This window comes from Rhinolophus hipposideros, assembly GCF_964194185.1.
Source record: "Rhinolophus hipposideros genome assembly, chromosome: 20".
Lineage (NCBI taxonomy): Eukaryota > Metazoa > Chordata > Mammalia > Chiroptera > Rhinolophidae > Rhinolophus > Rhinolophus hipposideros.
This window is the reverse complement of record NC_138066.1, coordinates 44,216,430-44,237,018: the sequence shown is the minus strand read 5'-3', so window position 1 is coordinate 44,237,018 and position 20,589 is coordinate 44,216,430. Positions and strand designations below refer to the sequence as shown.

The 20,589-nt window shown below is 36.0% G+C and overlaps 1 protein-coding gene across 5 annotated transcripts in view; it reads left to right on the top strand.

Moving 5' to 3' along the window:
• The first annotated feature begins 6,871 nt into the window (after positions 1-6,871).
• ABCA10 (ATP binding cassette subfamily A member 10) overlaps positions 6,872-20,589 on the top strand; it is a 49,517-nt gene continuing 35,799 nt past the window's right edge. For 4 of the 5 annotated variants that reach the window (XM_081028890.1, XM_081028893.1, XM_081028892.1 and 1 more), the window contains exons 1-9: positions 6,872-7,117; positions 8,046-8,187; positions 9,771-9,975; positions 11,908-12,072; positions 12,702-12,805; positions 15,265-15,491; positions 18,839-18,980; positions 19,195-19,380; positions 20,322-20,469. In XM_081028890.1, coding sequence (XP_080885016.1) covers positions 8,092-8,187; positions 9,771-9,975; positions 11,908-12,072; positions 12,702-12,805; positions 15,265-15,491; positions 18,839-18,980; positions 19,195-19,380; positions 20,322-20,469 — 1,273 coding nt within the window. In that variant the 5' untranslated portion in view covers positions 6,872-7,117; positions 8,046-8,091. The remainder of the gene's footprint in view (positions 7,118-8,045; positions 8,188-9,770; positions 9,976-11,907; positions 12,073-12,701; positions 12,806-15,264; positions 15,492-18,838; positions 18,981-19,194; positions 19,381-20,321; positions 20,470-20,589) is intronic. The other variant, XM_081028891.1, reaches the window with a different exon arrangement.

Below are 20,589 nucleotides of genomic sequence, written 5' to 3'. Positions count from 1 at the left end.
GGAAATGGTTCTTTATAGGAACAGAGTTGGGGATAGTTAGCACCTTTCCATGAGGATCTTGTGACAGTTAATCCTACCCGATTTCCATTCTAAACCTGTTGAGTCGTTCAGATGAGAAAAGAGAAATGTGGAAGAGACAATAATTAGAAGATTGTTTTACTACGGCAAAGCAGTTTTCCATTCTGAGGTATGTGAATGTGTGTTGGGAAAGTGAACACGGTCTACATACAGTGAACTGCCCCCAAATTGTACTGAACTTCAGTTACACACTTAGTAGTAAGTTGGTCAGTGATTAAATGCAACATTTTGTTTTAAAATTCCTACATTGGGCCAAGCACTAGGTTAGGAGCTGGGGATGTAAAGGTAAACCATACAGAGTCTTGACTTTAAAGGGTTTGTAGTATCACGTTATTGGGAGATAACAGAGAAATAGATGCATGTATCAGTTGTCTATTGCTGCATAACAGATCACCCAAAAACTTAGCTAAGCAACATAAATTAATTAACTCTCAGTTTCTGTAGGTCAGGAATCTGAGCGTAGCTATGTGCTTTTAAAAATAATGACCAAACAGTGAAAAAGGTAATTTAGAGGAAAGGGAGACTATATCAGGAAATATTAACTACAAGAGATCTAATTAATACAACACGATGGAAAGAAGCAGAATGCGGTAAAAAAACCCAACAACAGAGGATTGGACTACATCAGGAACAAGTCAGGTTTAATTCCAGGAATTCACAGAGTTGTAAGTATTGATAGAAAACAAAAATCATAAAACTCTCATTATTTGTAAACTTATTGTTTAGAAAATTTATTGTTTAGAAAATTTTAATAAACTTATTGTTTAGAAAATTCTAAAAAATTGTAATTAGAATAGAGAGTTCAGCAAAGTTCAAATTAACATACAGAATTAATACAGCCACTGTATACAAGGAACAGCTATTTTTAAAATATGGTGACAAACAGACCCTATTAAGTTAGTCATGGTAACTATGCTGTATTGCAATAACTCTTGTGAAAGACCAGGAAGACTTTTAGGATAAAATACACATTGTATTGAAGGTCATAAAAGTGACTTAAATAAACAGTTTCCTCATGTTAGGGTAGGGAAAAGTCAGTAGGATCCAGAAGCAAATTCTCTTAAACTGTAAATGCAAAAATCAGGTATTACAGTTGGAGGAGGTCATCAAGAGGAGGCAACTGCTGGCTGACCCCTGAGCTGGACTCTGGCATTCGGAGGCTCTTCACCCTCCCCTGTCCTTGGAATGTACATTCGCCTGGCATTCCCAAAGTGGGAGCCATTTTCAAGGGCATAGCCTTTTGAGATGTTGACAGAATCTGGACGGTATCGTGAAACCCAGCTAAGGCTTCTATATAAACTTTTTTTTTTTTTTTTTTTAAGATTTAAATTGGGAAAGGGGACCATTTCTTACAGACTTTATTGGGAAACAGTGTGTACTTCCAGGACTTTTTTTCCCCCAAGTCAATTTGTTGTCCTTTCAGTCTTAGTTATGGAAGGTGCAGCTCAGCTCCAGGTCCAGTTGCCACTGTTAGTTGCAGCGGGTGCAGCCCACCATCTCGAGGAATCAGGCCGGCAACCTTGTGGTTGATAGGACGCGCTCCAACCAACTGAGGCATCCGGGAGCTCAGCGGCCACTCAGCTCAAGGTGTCATGTTCAATCTTAGCTGCAGGGGGCGCTGCCCACTATCCCTTCCAGGACTTGAGGAATCGAACTGGCAACCTTGTGGTTGAGAGCCCACTGGCCCATGTGGGAATCGAACCGGCAGCCTTTGGAGTTAGGAGCACGGAGCTCCAACCACCTGAGACACCGGGCCGGCCCCTAAGCTTTTAAAATGCTGGAGTATGCAGAGATCATTTGAGCTCACCCATGACCAGCCTTGTTAGTAACTTTCTTTGCTTCTTAAAGCCTCCACCTCCCACTCTGGAGTGGTCTGTGCCTCTTTTGTCTCACCCTCAGTGCACAAGGGCCAGTTTCACATTTCACCCAGGGAACTTAGGAGTTTGTGAGCCAACAATTATTTCATATACAATTTTCAAAATTTTAATAATTCTTATGGTAGAAAGTGTTTGCAAAGAGTTTGGGAAATGAGAACTTTCGTACGGTGTTGGTTAAAATATACATTTTAGAAACTTGGACAGCAGGTTGACAACATTAACAAAGGTGAGGCTGTACATATCTCAGGATAAAGAAATCCCACTTTTAGTGCAGTGCCCTTATATTTTAAAATTTTTACACATTATTAATAAAATAATTTTGATAATGTACTGATATATATGTGTAAATTTAATATTCAAAAGTATATTATGTATATGTATTACTGTGTTACTATTAGGTTGGTGCAAAAGTAATTGCGGTTTTTGCAACTATTTTTAACCTTTATTTATTTTGGTTCTCATAGTGTATTTTTTCTTACAAACATTTTTTTTAAGTTAGTTTCAGGTATGCAAAACAATGCAATAGTTAGACATTTCCTCCCTCAAAGTGGTAACCCCCGGCCCTCAATCTATTGCCCCTTTGGCATCATATATATGTATTACAATTCCATTGACTCTATTCCCTATGCTGTATATTTTTGACCTTTTAAACCGCAATTACTTTTGCACCAACCTAATATAAAGCATCATTCACAATAGCAAACTAGAAAGGATAAGATAAAGATGAAAGAGTTCTTGTCAGTTATAAATAATGTCTAATTTTTTAATATGGTTTACAAGAAGCATGTATTTGGAATGGTATTTTCTTATTTTTCACTTGTATGTGCATCACTAGAATAATTTTCAATACACAATCCCTTTGCAGAAATCGTTTTATGTCATGTTGAGGGTAAATTGAAATAGTATAATGTATAAATCTATATAATCACCCAACCTTATATGATTAAATGCTGACAAATGAATATTTAAATGTGCCACTATCAGTGCCTGAGCACTGTGGGGCTCCCACTTATATTTCAAATATTTTGTGTAGTCTCCGTGAGACATTTCGATTTATAGGTGTGCTAAATAAGCATCATTTCAATCCGTGTGTTAACTACAATGCTTAATATTTTCGATGAATATAAATGTAAACAGAAGTTGTAATATTTTCATAGTTCACATTAATGAACTATGGAGTGTGCCTTCTGCATTCTGTTGACCACCACCATAAATAAATTCTTATATAGACACAGGAGGAGGCAGGGGCCAGATGTCACGACAGCCTGTTTGTAAGAATGAAAAACTGTGCAGCCTCAATAACCAACAATGGGTAAGTTCTAAATAAATTGTTTTCACTTTTTAGAAAGTTAGAACATTAACTAGATCCACATGTATCAATGTGGATATATAAAATATTAAGTGAAAATGGCAAGTTGCAGAATGATATATAAACTATACCGCTTTTGTAATTTAAAAACACAAACTGCTATATCCTGTTTAGGAATTCATATGTAACTAACAAAGTCAAAATGAGTAGGATAGGATGGTCTGGGAGGGAGGAACACGTATAAGATTGGGGAGGGGTTACAAAGGCCGTTTTAAATATATGTGTAATTTTTTTCCTTTAAAGTCACTCAAGCAAATGTGACAAAATATTAATCTTTTTTTCTAAGTTTGGGGAACGTATACATGAAATTTGGTTACATTCCTCTGTGTCATTTTATGCCTGAGATAGTTCATAATAAAAAGGAAAGTAGAGATTATAATAAAAGTAAAGATCATTGAGTGAAGATGAAATAATAGGTTTAATTATTAAAGTTAAAGCTGTTATTTTGAAACATGAATGATAACACAAATTATATACTCCATAGGAGGGAACAAGAGAGGAAGAAAATGAATTTTAAAAAATACAATTACTTTTCTAAGGAAATCTGGATTATTTTTTCTTTATACAAAAAATAAACCTGGGGTGCAAAATGGTTAACTAAAGACCTTAAAATTGATCACCCTACAGCAGAAGATTCAAGAAGCTAGCTGTTTAGTGTAACCATAAAAGATGAATGTGAGAAGAAAATTAGTTCCTTTATCCAGGCCTACAGTTCAGGAAAGGGACTAATGCAATAAGACAAATAAATATAATGTTCTTTCATGTATATCTCTCTGTATTTTTTTATTTGTCTTATTGCATTAGTCCATAGATGGATGGATGGATGGATGGATGGATGGATGGATGGATGGATGGATGAAAAAAAAAGCTTAAGATAGGTGTGTGTTGGGGGCGGTCAGTGACAAATTTTTCCGCATATTACTTGGCATGTCTGAAAAGAGGGGGGAGGAGAGAAGATATTCTAGTAGAACTGAACAATCAAATAAAGAGGGAGCCAGATTTTGGAGTAGGTTATGAGACTGGATGGAGAGGCTGTACAGTGCAGTTGAGTTTGGAAAGGATTGGCCCAGTTTTCTCTGAGAAGTTAACTAGAAATGTATGGAGGGAAGTTGCTGCCAAGCAGTCTCTGGTTTTCCAGTAAAGAAGTAAATTTATCTGCTGAAAGCAGAAGTGCAGAAGGGTTAAGGACCCAGGAGGATAGGAAGAATTAAAAGAGATCTATAAAAAGTGTGATGAAGAGAGCTGGGTTGATGTTATATTGTGTGGGCACCCATAAATCCAAGTTTGGGGGATTTAAACATTGTGACCTTGCAGGAGGACTGCGCAGTTATCAGTGTACAGAGGCTTGGAATAGAGAAGATCTATTCCAATCCCTGTTATAAATGTGGGACAGAGGCCTCGGGATTTTATGTCACCTGTCCAAGGCATATAGCCAAATAGTGACAGGTTTGAAATGTAGTGCTCAGACTCCTAATCCTATAAGTGCTTCATGTACCGTATTGGAGATTAAAATCCCTAAAATTATGGAAATAAATTATCCTTTAAATTTGGTTACTAAGAAAGTGTATGTGTGTATTATAGTAGGATTTTTGTTGTGGTTTTTTTTCACCCATTAAAATAAACATTATCAGTAATGTTTGGGATTGGAACCAGGTTGAATATTTCGTGTTTTCTAGTTCATGGGCTTTTACAAAACTCTAGTAATGACTGGCAGAACACGAAGAGAAATGTGACAAACAACAAAGGAGGGAATACAGTTCAAATCAAAGGAAGTGTTACTTTCCATATTCCTAGTGAAAACTGTAATCATTTGAATAGTCTCAGAATGCTTTACCCTTTCTGTCTTTCACTTTCATGAATGATTATTAACTTGTGTATTCATACCAAGAGATGTCTTACAGTATTACAGTAAAAATCATGTGATGAGATTTTCAGGGTTGATAAATGGTTGTTATTTACAATTCTGAGAATGTCCAATGTATTGTTGCTGGGAAAAAAAGTAACACAGTCATTAAAAGTTCTGCCTATCTAGTCTGAACCATTAAAATGGGTATTAGATACCATTGTTTTGATTAGCATAATTTTCATCGTGATGGCGAATAGTGAGAGGGCTTGGAGTCCAGACACTTCTGGACTCACATTGGCTCTGCCTTTATTTGAGCATCTGCAAATAACTAACTTCAGCTTTAACTCATACTTTTGATTCAAATCTGTAAAATGGTTGTAAACAACCATACCAACTGCATAGGTTTGCTTTGAGTACTAAATGAGATAATTCATTTTAAACCGGCAGTGTACTTTCTAGTCCATAAGAGTCAGTAAGTACAAAGAGCCATTTAACTGAAGTGCAGTTAAGTCTTAGATGAAGCACCTCATTATTCTGATTTCTGAGACGATTGATTCTCATTTTCCCTCTGTTCAACTTCCTTTCTTTTTAGTTGGCTGTATTTTGTTCTGTCTTTCAGATTTCCAATCTTTAAAAGCTAATAGGTCATCTGCAAGCTCTGCACAGGGGGATGTGGAGGAAGGGGAACCCCCATGCACTGTTGGTGGGATTGCAGATTGGGGTAGCCACTATGGACATCAGTATGGAGGTATCTCAAAAAACTGGAAATGGAAACACCTTAGGTATCTGCCCAGAGAAATCCAAAACGCTAATTTGAAAAAAATATATGCACCCCTGTTTATTGCAGCACTATTCACAATAGCCAAGATATGGAAACAACCAAAATGCCCATCCGTAGATGATTGGATTAAGAAACTGGTACATTTATACAGTGGAGTATTACGCAGCCATAAAGAAGAATGAGATCTCCCCATTTGCAATGATATGGATGGACCTAGAGAACATTATGCTAAATGAAATAAGTCAAACGGAGAAAGACAAATACCATATGATTTCACTTGCATGCAGAATTTAAAGAACAGAATAAGTGAGCAAAATAAACAGAAATAGTCTCAGATACAGAGGGAAAACTGATGGTTGCTAGTTGGGAGGGGGGTGGGGATGAAGGAGAAGGTGAAGGGATTAGAAAGCACAGATTGGTAGTCACAATATTGCCAGATGGATATAAAAAACAGTTTGGGAAATCAATAATATTGTAAAGATTTTGTAGGGTGTCAGATGGGTACTTGTCTTATTAGGGAGGTCATTTCATGAACAGTGTAGATGCCTGATCACTGGGCTGTACACCTGAAGCTGAATAATAGTGAATGTCAACTATAATTTAATATGTGTGTGTGTGTGTGTGGTCACAGGATGGGGAGCACAGCATAGGGAATAGAGTCAATGGAATTGTAACAGCGATATACCATGTCAGAGGAGTAGTAGATTGGGGGGGTGATCACTTTGTGAGGGATGTAAATGTCTAACTATTACATTGCGTTGTGCATCTGAAACTAATAAAAAAAAGAAAGCTAATACAGACTTATTCAGGACTTGGCTTTTTCTTCCTTTTTGAATCTGATCACTTTTTGAGTATGCCAGAAAGATAGAGCAATAAACAAATATCACATGACACACTTAGCCAACCATTCATAACTCCACACTCTCTGCAGAGTAATTGGAGAAGAAAGGCATGGGAACAACAAAAAAAAAAAACCCTATTAAGCAAAGGGTGTGTGGCAAGCTTTTTACAGAGACCACAGCGCTTGTTTTCGGAAGCCAAATGGAATAAAAAGTTTCAAAAGAGACGAACATTTGTAGGAGAGTCCTTCTTAGCTGTTCTCCTGGACAAAAAGAAACTGGTAAATCAAAGGTGCTTCTCAGTTCCTCACTCTTATTTTCCTGACCGTAAGTGAAATTTGTTTTTAACTTCCACTTTGCATAAAGTAAGTAAGGCATAAAGTATACAGTCAATACCAGACATCTCGATTGACATATTAAAATTATTGTTCTGATATTTCTAAGTTATTGTATGTTTTATATTAATAGAACTAATGAGTGATTTTAATTTTTTAAAGTTGGTGTCTTTTTTTATTTTAGTGTGGTAGCAAAATGGAAGATAGACTCAGAAGTGTGTTTAAACATTATTAATTTTGGGGGGTCAGGTTTACACTTCTCTGGATTCTGCAAGTCAATTACTCTAATCATATTAGCTAACATGTTTTTGGTTTTCATCTGTATGTATCTTATATACTTACTTCATAAAAGGCGACCATGAATTTAATGAGGAGAAAGTAGCTCTTTGAGATGCAAAGAATCACTATAATGTTATTCAGCTTTCCTTTACTCACTGGTTACCTAGATATTAAATAATCACGTGAAAGCGTGCCATTGAAAGTACAGACTGTGCACAAATCTCTGACTTAACAAAAAACTGGCAATGGTTTTTTTATTCCTGTTATGCTTTTTCTTTTTTTTTTTTAACTAAATGACACAGTTTTTTTCTTTTTCTTATTCTAATCATTACTAACATTCACTGATTTACTTTAGATTGCTGTAATGTTAATATTTGGCAGAAGAAGTGACTTTTGAGACAGGAGGGGAAAGGCTTCCCACACCTTTGCCCTCATCTCTCTCCTAGCCCTAAGAGTGGGAAGAAATACCAGTGGGCAGGATATTTTGCATTCATTAATACTTTATACTCTTAAAAAAAAAACCTGTTGAATGTGTTACTACAGTATCAAATAAGCATTAAATTAGTGCATCCTAAACTATGTTTTCAAAGTGTTCAGAAGCCTTTTTGTAACGACTTTTTTTTGGTCTTTTTCTCTCCTAGTTACTGCTGTACAATATTTACCCTTTCTTTCAAGGAACAGGACAGAATGATTAAGAAAGAAATCAGTGTGTTCCAACAAACTCAGGCCCTTCTGTACAAGAATTTTATGAAAAAATGGAGAATGAAAAGAGAGAGCTTAACGGTATGATTCACAATATATATTTTTCCATATTTAGTGAATGAAAATCTATCATGTAATATTATTCTATCATTGCTTTTTTATGTTCACAAATTCTATGGGCTAGTTGTTTTGGAGTTCTAATAATATTTTGCAAATATTGCAGAATAGAATAATATTTATGTCACAGGGTGAAATTAAAGGACTCACATGACAGCTCTGAAAAACGAAGTAACGTTTTATTGAGTAAAACTAGCCATTCTCTAATAATTAATCCACTTGAATCTTGTGGAGTCATTCTGATGTACCTTGGGCCAACGTTGGTGTTAGGGGACAAAAAGAAAAGGAAATAAGCTGGACAAAATGAAATCGATTTTTAATGAGTAAACCATAGCACTCTACTGAGGACATTTGGATTAAGATTCTGTTCATTGGCAGTGCTGGGGAAAGAAAGTTACGAGCAAAAATTAGGGAACGTTTTGGGATTTCCTTTCAAGGCTCTTCTTTTTGTAAACACAGAGTGGTTTCATGGAACCAGATCACCGATTGTCAGTATGTTTGATTTGCTGCATATTACTGTGACATATACCTGGGGTTGCCTTGGCCACACAGGGACTGCATTCTGTTTAAAAATAACAAATAACATTTTGGTGGGAGCTAGCAGAGTTCACATGTTTTTCATTCTCTGCAAGAGCTCTTGAAGCAATCCTAGTATTTCAATTCTAATATTTTAATTTTTATGTTGATGAAGGGCACATTTATAATGATCACCCACTAGAATTAATACAAAACTTATTAAAAATATTTCAAATCTCAAAATGTAGAAATATTGGTCCAGTGAACCCACATCCTATCCAATTCACCCATAATCCAAATGTGACAGCTGTTAACATCTTGCCATCTTTGCTTCATTTCTCTGTCTCTTCTCTCCCTCTTTGAAGATACGTGGTACTTGACTGCTAAGTACTTCAAGTAATATCTACAAAAATTAAGGACATATTCTCCTATATAACCACTAATACACTTCTCATAATTAGCAGTAATTGTATATAATCATCTAATTCCATGGCCAAATTCAAATTCCTAAATTTTCCCCCAAAATGTCTTTTACGGCTTGTTTGTTCAAACTAGGAACCAGTGAGACAAAAGCAGCTATCTCATTCAGCATCCATGTACTGTATTTCGCCAATTACTAATTCACGCTGTCATTTAACTCATTCCTTTATCACCTATATTTTTGGCAAACAGAAAGTTAGATCTAAAAATGTGATAAACTTCAGGTTAAACATTTTTGGCAAGAATCATGTGATGCTATGAACTTATATTACATCACATTTAAGGCCATATAATCAATAGTGGCCCTACTATTAGGGGTGCTGTATTACCAGGTTAAGATCAGTGGACATGTTTGATATTATATCAGACCTCCGTATTTTTGAAATGGTGTTTTCATTAAAAGATAAATAGTAATTGGGAAGGAAATAAATTGGAGAGTGAAATGAAGCCACGCTCAGTGTCAGTACTTCCTGTCTTCAAATGTGTTTGAATGTGTCTCACTGTTCTGGACCATATTATAACTTGGCTCATTTTCCTTTTGTATGTTGGAGGAATGGACAATAGCATTGCTTCTGGGGCTGGTTTTGTGCATCTTATCGGAATTCTTCAGAGCAAACCATTTCCCTGAGCAGCCTCCTCAAGTTCTGGGACGGGTGGATCAGTTTAACGACTCAGACCTGGTGGTGGCATATACCCCTGTCACTAACATGACACAGAAGATAATGGATAAGATGGCTTTGGCTTCTTTTATGAAAGGTTTGTTGTCTGATGACCAGTGTTTTATTATTATGCAACCTCATATGTTGAATTTCAAGTTTGTTTTGCAAGTTGAGTTTATTCACCCAGCCTGTGGGTCAATGGTTCTCTCCTGGGGTAAAGATCTTCATTTTGTTTGCAGTGCAGGCCTTGGTGCAGAGCTGTAAGTAAGGGTAGGTGGGTGAGAAGTGAAAGATTTCATGGAGGGCTTTTTCAACAGCACATGCATCCTTCACCCCTCTCCTCCTTGAAGTGGATGCTGCATTGAGTTATCATGAGTATGATGTCTACTCCATAAAGTAAGGTTGGAGTAGGAAAAAAGGTTGGACCCTATTCTAAATGATCTCACTTTTTATTCCTGGCAACTTTCCCCTGTTTTATGATTCTTCATTGCAGCTTCTGGAGCTCTAGACTTCTGCCTGCCTCCCTACCTATACTGTCCTTGTGCTCTGCTTAACCAGTGTTGATTCTACCCTGATCTGGCTCTCCAGGCCTCCTCCATGTGGTCACTTACCTTATCTCTTTTTAACGCAGGAAGCATATACAAAAAGCCTCAGGGACTAATCTCCCTACGTGCACAGTGCTAGCTGTTTGCTGCTTTCAGCCTTAGAATCTCATGGCTCACCAGAGTCTGATTGTTTTTTTATATAGTAATCAGCTACCATCCAGCCTGTCCCAGTCATAACTCTTCTCTCGCCATCTCATTCCATGTTCATCTAACACTTGCTGTTCAGCACAAGTATTCATGTTCTGACCTTGATGGGATTTGTATAACTTCAGAGAAAAAATATCACTGAAATTAGCATTGTCTTCTAAAAACTTCACAGCCTTTATGTTTAGAAGGATGAGTAGTTTTGAAAGATGGCCACACTATAAAAATGAACACCTTTTTCTTCTTCATGTAGCTGTCACCCTGAGTGAGATTAAAACACTGTGCTAAAATTAATAAAAATTTTAGAACATAATACATGCAAGTATTAAGAAAGCATTCAAAAAAGGAGTCCATAAATTGGACTTCAGAGCTTCCCAAGGTTTCCATTAGTGACAGATTTATTAACCACCCTTCCTCCAGCCTCTTTGCTATCTGGCAACCATCAATTTGTTCTCTGTATCTGTGAGTTTGTTTAGTTTGTTTGTTTATTTTGTTTTTTAAATTCCACATATAAGTGAAATCATATGGCATTTGTCTCTCTCTGAATTATTTCACTTAGCATAATAACCTTTAGGTCTGTCTACTTCTGATTTTTGTACTGATTCTTTGCATGCAGTTTACTTCTACTGGCATACTATTTTCATGTGATAGAAATCAGTCTATAATCCTGGCAGTAATTCCCTGCCCCCAAATTCTCAGTTATTTCTGTTGATTATTTTAAATGTGTCTTTTTTAAGATTTTAACTATTTTTAAAAAACACCCCAAGGTAATAGCCACCCTAAAAAAGGAACTGAGCAATACAAACTTGTATGAAGCAAAATTATGAAAGATTTTGCTTTTATCCAGCCACTACTTCCTCCTCTACCATGTCTCCCATTTAAATGTGTTTGTATCTTTTTAGGATAATATGTACACACACAGACACATGGTCACATATACAGATAGATAGATAGATAGATAGATAGATAGATAGATAGATAGATAGATAGATATTAATGCTTGTATATGTGTACAGAGGCACATAAATTCAGTTTTTTTCATTAAAATGAAATCACACTAAAAATACTACAATTTGGTTTTTAAAAAACATTATTCTCATTCACATCTTTTCACATATTTACATTGAACTTAAGACAGTAGAAAGGACTTCAGCCCCTAACTTAGAGGCATCTTTTTACGGATAGTTTGCAACACCAATAAGTTTATGGACAACCTAAATAATTGCAAATTCGTTTTGTAATAAATTTATGTGATTATATATATTTTTCATGTATGGCAGGAAGGACAATCATTGGGACTTCTGATGAAGAAACCATGGATACAGTACTTCTGGAAAGCCACTCTGACATGGTGGGAATTGTGTTCAACAACACTTTCTCATATAGTCTGAAGTTTAGTGATCAATCGAGATTCTTAATTATAAAAGAACTCTTTCAATACTCAGGTAAATATGTAAGAATTGATTCTGATAGTTTTTGCTACTTCATCAGATCCCCAGTTGGGAATGACTGTTAGAAAAATTAATAAAATCACAAAAAGAAGTAATGTACTTTTATTCCTGAACTTTGTTAGTCTTTACTATAGGTTGAATCTCCTTATTTTTGCAAAGTGCTTTAAAAGTGCTCTGAGATTGTGTAAGGTCTTTTTTCCCAAGTCAAGTTGTTGTCCTTTCAGTCTTAGTTGTGGAGGGTGCATCTCAGCTCCAGGTCCAGTTGCTGTTGCTAGTTGCAGGGGGCACAGCCCACCATCCCTTGCGGGAGTCGAAACCGGCAACCTTGTGGTTGAGAGGACACACTCCAACCAACTGAGCCATCCGGGAGCTCAGCGGCAGCTCAGCTCAAGGTGCCGTGTTCAATCTTAGTTGCAGGGGGCGGAACCCACCATCCCTTGTGGGACTCGGCAACCTTGTGGTTGAGAGCCCACTGGCTCATGTGGGAATCGAACCGGCAGCCTTTGGAGTTAGGAGCATGGAGCTCTAACTGCCTGAGCCACCGGGCGGGCTCCCAAAGTTAAGCTTTTAATTCCATTAATTGATTCCATTGCATGATGATAGGCATGTTTTTTTCCTTAAAGCACACTGTAGGGCTCTGGAAGATGAACATTTTTGTGTCCTGACAACATACTGGCAAAAAGGGTTTGTGGCTTTTCAAACTGCAATTAATGCTGCAATTATAGAAGTAAGTACCTAACTTCAAAGATCTGTTTTCAATCTTCTGTAATTTTCCCCTGTCTCCCAGTCTCTACCTCATCTTCCACCTTGCCCCTATACTTTTAGGAGATAATCCTTTGTCTCACCTTCTCAGAGAAAATAGAAGCTGTCACATAGGGGTATCCCCCAACTTCCCAGCACAATCCCTATAAAACTGTGGACCTACGTAACTCACTACAGCCATCCTTTCCCTTCTGCCTCCTGCCTCATCCCTAACGTCTGTCCTCAATTCATAGGCTGGATCCCATCCCTTCCAACATGACTGGGAAATCTGCACAATGTATTTTTCCTTTTGTTTTCTCCTTCTTCAATTTCCCACTTTCAACTAGATTCTTTTCTTCAGGATTTAAAGTTATTAATTTCTTCCCGTATCATCAAGACCTTCCCTCATCCACGTTTCCTCCTCAAGTATTTCAGCTCCCTCCCCTTAACAGCTAAGTTTCTTGAACCGGTTGTCTTCACTTCGGCCCAACTCAACACAACATGATTTCTGTCTCCACCACACCACCAGTAACAGCTGTGGTCAGTATCAACTCCCATGTCAATTAACAACTGACCTTTTCATTCCTTATCTTACTTGATCTTTTAACTATATAGCATTCACCTGGTTTTCCTTCACTTTTCTAGCCATTCCTTCCCAGTTCTTGCCTACTTACCCAACTTTATATTCCTGCTTCTTTAAATCTGGAGGTCCACAAGGTTCTATTCTATGCATCTTTCTCTATCCTATGTACTTTCTCTAGACAATGTCATTCATTTCCATAACTTTAATTACAATTTAATGCTGATCACTCTTAAGAAATTTATTTCAACCTGTAGACCAGCAAAGATTTTCTGTAAAGGGCTAAATAGTGATTATTTTAGGCTCTGGGGACTAAACTGTCCTCATTGCAACTATGCAGTCAACTCTGCAGTTGTACCATGAAAGAAGCCAGTAGACAAATGAGTGTGGCTGTGTCCCGATAAAACTATTACAGAAACAGGTGGTGGGCCAGATTTGGTCTGTGGACCGTAGTTCGCTGACCTCTGCTCTACTGTTATATACCTGATGGTTTACTGGGTATCTCTGTTTTTTAATTTCTCATAAGCAATTCAAACTAGTATGTTTGTGGGTGTTTTTGTCTAAATGTGACTGAGTTAAGTGAATGCTAAAGCCACCCACCTGGTGAACCAAATAGAAACTGGGGAATCATCAGAGATCATTTTCTCTGCCTTACCCATTGTACCCACTCTTATCTGGCCCTGTTAATGCTAAGCTCAAATCTATGTACTTCTCTTCAACACTGCCACCAGCACTAGTCTTTATTGTCTGTAACCTGAACTACGGGAGTAGTTTATTTCTCCAATCTCATTCTCTCTCTCTCTCTCTCTCTCTCTCTCTCTCTCTCTCTCTCTCTCTCTCTCTCTCTCTCTCTCTCTCTTCCCCTCTCCCTCTCCCCTCCCGTTTCCCCGAAAATAAGACCTAGCCGGACAGTCGGCTCTCATGCGTCTTTTGGAGCAAAAATTAATATAAGACCCGGTCTTATTTTTCTATAAGACCAGGTATAATATAATATATAATATGTATAATATAATATAATACTGGATATAATACCGAGTATGATATAATATAATATAATATAATATAATATCAGGTCTTATATTAATTTTTGCTCCAAAAGACACATGAGAGCTGATTGTCCGGCTAGGTCTTATTTTCGGGGAAACACGGTATCTATCTATCTGTCTATCTGCCTGTCTGTCTATCTATCTATCTATCTATCTATCTATCTATCTATCTATCTATCTATCTGTCTTCTTTCATCTGTATTTCTATCTCTATTTTTTGCTACAGGGACCTCTTTTTTGTGCCTCCAATGTACTATGTTCCTTTTTCCTGTGTACATGCCATCTCCTCTGCCGAGAATTTTCTTCTCCATCCTCAACTCTCCCCACATAATCTTTGTTTAAGTAAGATCACAGCCTTCAGCTGTTGATGCAGATGTCATTCTATGGGGAAGCCTTCCTTGTTTTTGCTCCTCTCTCAGTCTCTACTTCTCCTTTAATGCAGTTGCTCAATTATAATTAAGCAGCTGATTGTGCATGAGTTGTTTGATGTCTCTCCTTCCTTCTCCATCTCCACCACAAAGCATAAAACTGTGAAAGTGAGAAGTGTTTGTTTGGATTGCTCCTCTCTCTCCATCACCTATCACAGTATATTGTGCATGATAGACCCCCCCCAGGAATTTCTCACATGACTCCTAATTAATGTCAATTAATTCTGAAGGTCATCAAGATCATCACGATGAAATTAATAGTTTACCATATTTTAAAATAATGGAAATATGTAAATACTGAAAATTAAAAGAAACAAATGTATATAGTTTCCTAATATATTTTTCTAATATAGTTGACATCATAAATTTTTTTGTTCATATCCCAATTTAGGTCACAACAAATCATTCTGTGATGGAGGAGCTGACATCAGTTATTGGAATAAATATGAGGACACTACATTTCATTTCTAATGAAAGCGGTATAAATGAATGGGCTATTTTTATTTGTATTATTTCTTTCTCCCCTTTTATATACTTTGCATCACTAAATGTGACAAAAGAAAGAAAAAAATTTAAGAAACTGATGATGGTGATGGGTCTTCGAGAGTCAGCATTCTGGTGAGTTCACTTGTGTCTCGCACATTAACAGAGAAACTCATTAGATTATAAGAGAAATTATAATAAAATGAAATGAGTGATAAGGGGCTAGTTTCCTCTTGATAGAAAAAGCTGTTGGCGAAATGCACCGACAAATGCATATAGAAATGCCGACAGGAGTATTGTCGTGTTTTTGAGGTAAGCATTACATTTGGATCCGACCTTCTAAGTGCCCCAAACACAGCAGAAAGTTCTGCGGATGTAACACTGTCTGAGGTAGCAGGGTTTGCATTGGCTAGAGGTTTTTAAAAATTAGTTAATATTGCATCAGTTATTGGGGAGCATGTTCTGTAAATATATGCTCTTTACTCCTCTTTCTCTTCAAAGTCAATGAAGAGAGGTTTTAAAAATGAAATAATGTGCATAAAAAGTATGGCTTTGACAATTTAACTTCCATGAGAACCCTATTACCAGATGTAGGCATCCCAGGGATTGAGGTGAAACTGATGTATTTCTTATAAAGTCCCCACAGTTCTTGTATATTTTACCCTTTTCCACTTTATTACTGATCAGGCACAAATTTTGCTATAATCTACTTAACCCCAAATAAAGCTCAAGAATGCAGAATTCTTAAAGAATCTTGAGAGTAATTTCTTACATGAAACATTGTGAATAGATCATGAAAATTACTTATAGTAATCCCTTTCCAACTGCACATTTATTTTATATGAAATTTCAGTTCTATGAACCAGAATTATCCTTATAATTGAGAGAATTTAATTTAAATGTCTATGGACTAAGATTAGCTCCTATTGAGGCTAATTTTTTTTAACGGTGGAATAGGAAAAAAAGAGATACAACAAATGATTAAAATCAGAATTTTTTGCTTGTTTTTCCCTCTTTTGTTTTCAAGATAATTGTTTCCCTAACATACTCCATAGACAACTAGCTCTTTAAATCCCATTATAAACTCATGGATCTTAATGTGTCTACTAGGTTTCAATCCACAATCCACTGTAATTATTGTTCTTATTGAAACTCAGATTGCCCCATCTTTCACTAAAGGAGCCTACTTCAGGTTGGTTTCTGATTACGTTTGTCAAGAGTCTAAGTGGGTTATTATTATTAATATTATTGTTATTTTGGATAGGTTCCTTGCTATTTTGTATGACAAGATGCTCTTGTTTCTTTTAATTGGAAAAAGTATTTCAAAACCATTATATGCTAGAAATATTCTTTGCTATTGGATCGGTGATTGTTTCTATCTTTTTCAGCAGATATAGAATAATGATGTATAGTCTACGTTTTATGTATATAATAACATACACACATTAAAGATAAATCTCTTATGTGTTTATACTGATACTTACAATTCAAATATAGTACTATAGGGCTTTTATTTCATCTCTCCCATAGTATAACCTTATCTCCTTTCTTACACACTGAGAATTCTCAGTCTCTAGGAGAGATACAGAGAATGTTAGAATTAGAATATCCCTAATTATTCATTTGTTTTATCCAGAAATACACATACAACAATATAACAATACTAATAATATTACTTCAATATAATAACTAAAAGTGGTTAAAGTACTTTTTTTCTTATGCTTTCCCCAATCCCCCCAATTTTGAATAGTTGTACTGTTCCTACACTGACAGAATACATACCATTCTTTCTCCTTTTTAAACTTAGTTCTACAAGTAACTACAATTTTTTTTAATTACACATTTTTATTTTGAATAGTTTCATGCTTAGTTGTAAGAAATAATTGGAGAGCTCCCATGTTTATCCCGTTCCCCCGACTGATAACATGTTCAAAAACTGTTGGACGCTTTGACAGCACAGTACCAACACTAACACAGTGAAGATACCGGACAGCTCGTGCTATCACCACTTTCAACGCGCTTCCCTGTCCCCCATCCCTAACCCCGGTAACCACTAATCTGTTCATTTCTGTAATTCTGACATTTCAGAAACGCTACAGAAATGCAGTTACACAGTCCGGAACCTTTTGGGGTTGGGTTTTTCCACTCAGCACAGTTCCCTGGCACTTCGTCCAAGTGATTGCATCTGTCAGCAATTTGCTCCTTTTTATTGCTGAGTACTATTCCACGATATGGATACACCTCAGTTTGTTTAACCCTTCCTTCTTTGAAGGAGAGATAAGTTGTGTGTAGTTTTTAAGTATTATAAATAAAGCTGCTATGAACATTCATGTCTAGGTGTTTATAGGAACATAAGTCTTTATTTCTCCGAGATAAATGCCCAGTGGTGTGAGTGCTGGACTGTATGGTGGTTTAGTTCTATAAGAAACTGCCCAACTGTTTTCCAGAGTGGGCATACCATTTTATATTCCTACCAGCAATGTGTAAGTGACGAAAGCAAGGATTATAAAAAATAATTGTATTTGACTTGGTGTATGCTTTTATACTCGCATTGGAATTTATATATGTCTGATGTTCATATTAATTCATTCAGCATAAAAGTTGTACATTTCTTTCTCATTTCCTTTTTTTCTTAACTAATCTTAATATGCCCTACTATCCTTACCTCAATCTATGGCCAGCTCTTTCAAACAATATATTTAATTATTGGGAGTTGATATTTTTTATAGGTGAAAGGTGAGTTGAGTTGCTTATCTTCAAAAATCAACTGATTAAGATTGTTAGATATTTGAATTTGTAAAAGATTTTTAAAATTTCAAATTAAGTAAGGAAAGCACGAGAGAGTTAGGAAAACTATGATCACTTAAGTTTACTCTTAGTAAAATACTATGTACTTGTGGTAGTAACAACTTACATTTGTGTACTACATTAGAGTATATAAAAGGCTTTCAAGTGCATTATCTGCACAAAGTTTCCACGCATAATCTGAAAGCCCTATATATAAAGATAAAAAATGAAGTGAGCTTTACTTAAAGAGATTTCAGTTAAACATTCAGAACAATCGTGCACCTTAAGGCAGCTTAGGGAATTTAGAGGTGACAGTATTATTTTTCCATTGACATTTATATAGTCCCTTGACTGAAAGATAAGATTATATGTAATATTAATTTTAAAATGCATTGTCATTTGGAAAGATAATCGTAATAATTGCTAAGCTAAATTCTTCATGTGTATTACCTCAGTTAATCCTTTCAACAACCATGAGATAGCCACCATGGTGAACCCCATTTTACAGATGAGAGTGAGAAAGGATGACTTGGCCACGATCGTAGAGCTAAAATGTGCATAACCACAATTTTATAGTAAACTTGACCCTAGTAAGTTTGCTTTCAGAACTTACATTCTTCACCATTTTGCATATTGTCTCTCCAAACGTTTGTGTGTATGTGATATTTTAAATTAACACCTTGTTTTTACCGTAGGCTCTCCTGGGGATTGATGTATGCTGCCTTCATCTTTATTATGTCAATTTTTATGGCTCTAATAATAACATCTACCCAAGTTGTGATAAGTACTGGCTTCATGGTGATATTCACACTCTTTATCCTATATGGCCTATCTTTGGTGAGTTGACAAAACATGTACACATCTTTTAATCTGTTTCAGATTTATGAGAAAATAATGTTTCTTCAGGATATTGATATGGTGTAGTCAGTAATTTTGTATCCTGGATTCCATATGCTTTGAGAAAGGTTTTGACAATGTGAGAAATTGATGAATATTGCTATTTATGATTCTCAAAGGAAATACCAATTGTAACTCCTCTTTTTTCTCTCAGATAGCATTTGCTTTCCTCCTGAGCGTGTTGATAAAGAAATCTGTCCTTACCGGTGTGGTGGGGTTTCTCTTCATTGTATTCTGGGGATGTCTGGGATACACTACCTTGTTTAGGCAACTACCTTCGTCTTTGGAATGGGTTTTAGGTCTTTTCAGCCCTTTTGCCTTCGCTACTGGAATGACCCAGGTAAGAACACAATGATTTCATGATTTTATTTACAAAATTTTCAAAATTATTGAAGAGTTTAGTGCTTCATGAAACTTAATGACCAATCACTCTGTAGTTGAAGAAATTCTACTGTTAAAAAGCTGAATAAACAAAATTCTTATCAAAGTAATAAAGCAGATCAATCAGTTGTAAAATCTTAGAAATGTTGAAGAAGAAAAATAATTGCCCATCATCTGACCACTCAAAAATACCTCACTTATGATCCCATTTAAAGAGGCAGTAAAAGGTGGAGTTTACAAGTAATGAGTGGGACTGGAAGGCATGAATCGGTCTCAGCTCTGCCATTTCCCAGCTGGGTGACCTTGAGAAAGTCACTTGACTTCTGTGGCCTCTTTGTTCATCTGCAGAATGGGGATGTCAGTAGAACTCACCTCATGGGGGTATTTGTGAAGACTAACTGTGTTATTATATATGAATGTATAAAGCTAGAATAGTGCCTGATACATGCTATGTTAGCTATTATCTTTATCTTTCTATTTTTATGTAAAAATAATTTCATATCTTTAATACTTATCTCATATATTAATGTTTCTGCCATATCTTATACTTAGCATTTTTATATTTCCTATAAATGGCCTCCAATTTCACTGCCTATTCTGTTTCTTTTACCAGAATATTATTTTTGGTTGTTTGTCTACTTCTCCAAATTCCCTTCTTTAAAACATCTGTGATAATCAATCAGTTACATCTCTATTTCTCAATTGTGTTACTTTCTCATTTAGCATTTCCCACTTTTATGACAATTTTATTTGTATAGAGCAACACTATGACTAAAACTTCACTGTACATTTTTGAAGAAAGGGATGTTAAAATATGAATTATATTTGTTTAGGTAGCACTATTTTTTAAAACCTTAGTTCTATAGGTTCATCCAATTTTTATTTTGTTTTAAATCTCAGATTATACACCTGGAATATTACTTGAATGGTGTTATTTTTCCTGATCCCTCTGGAGAGTCATACATAATGATAATTACTTTCATCATTTTGGTACTTGATACTCTTCTCTATTTGATATTAACATTATATTTTGAGCGAGTTCTGCCTGGTAAGTAATAGTGTGGTTAAAGTTGAATTTAAAGCAATTCTGTTTCTTAGGTAATGTCTTAATATTTGTCATTTAAGAAGGATTTCCGATTATTGAGGAATGGAGGACGTTTCAGACCAG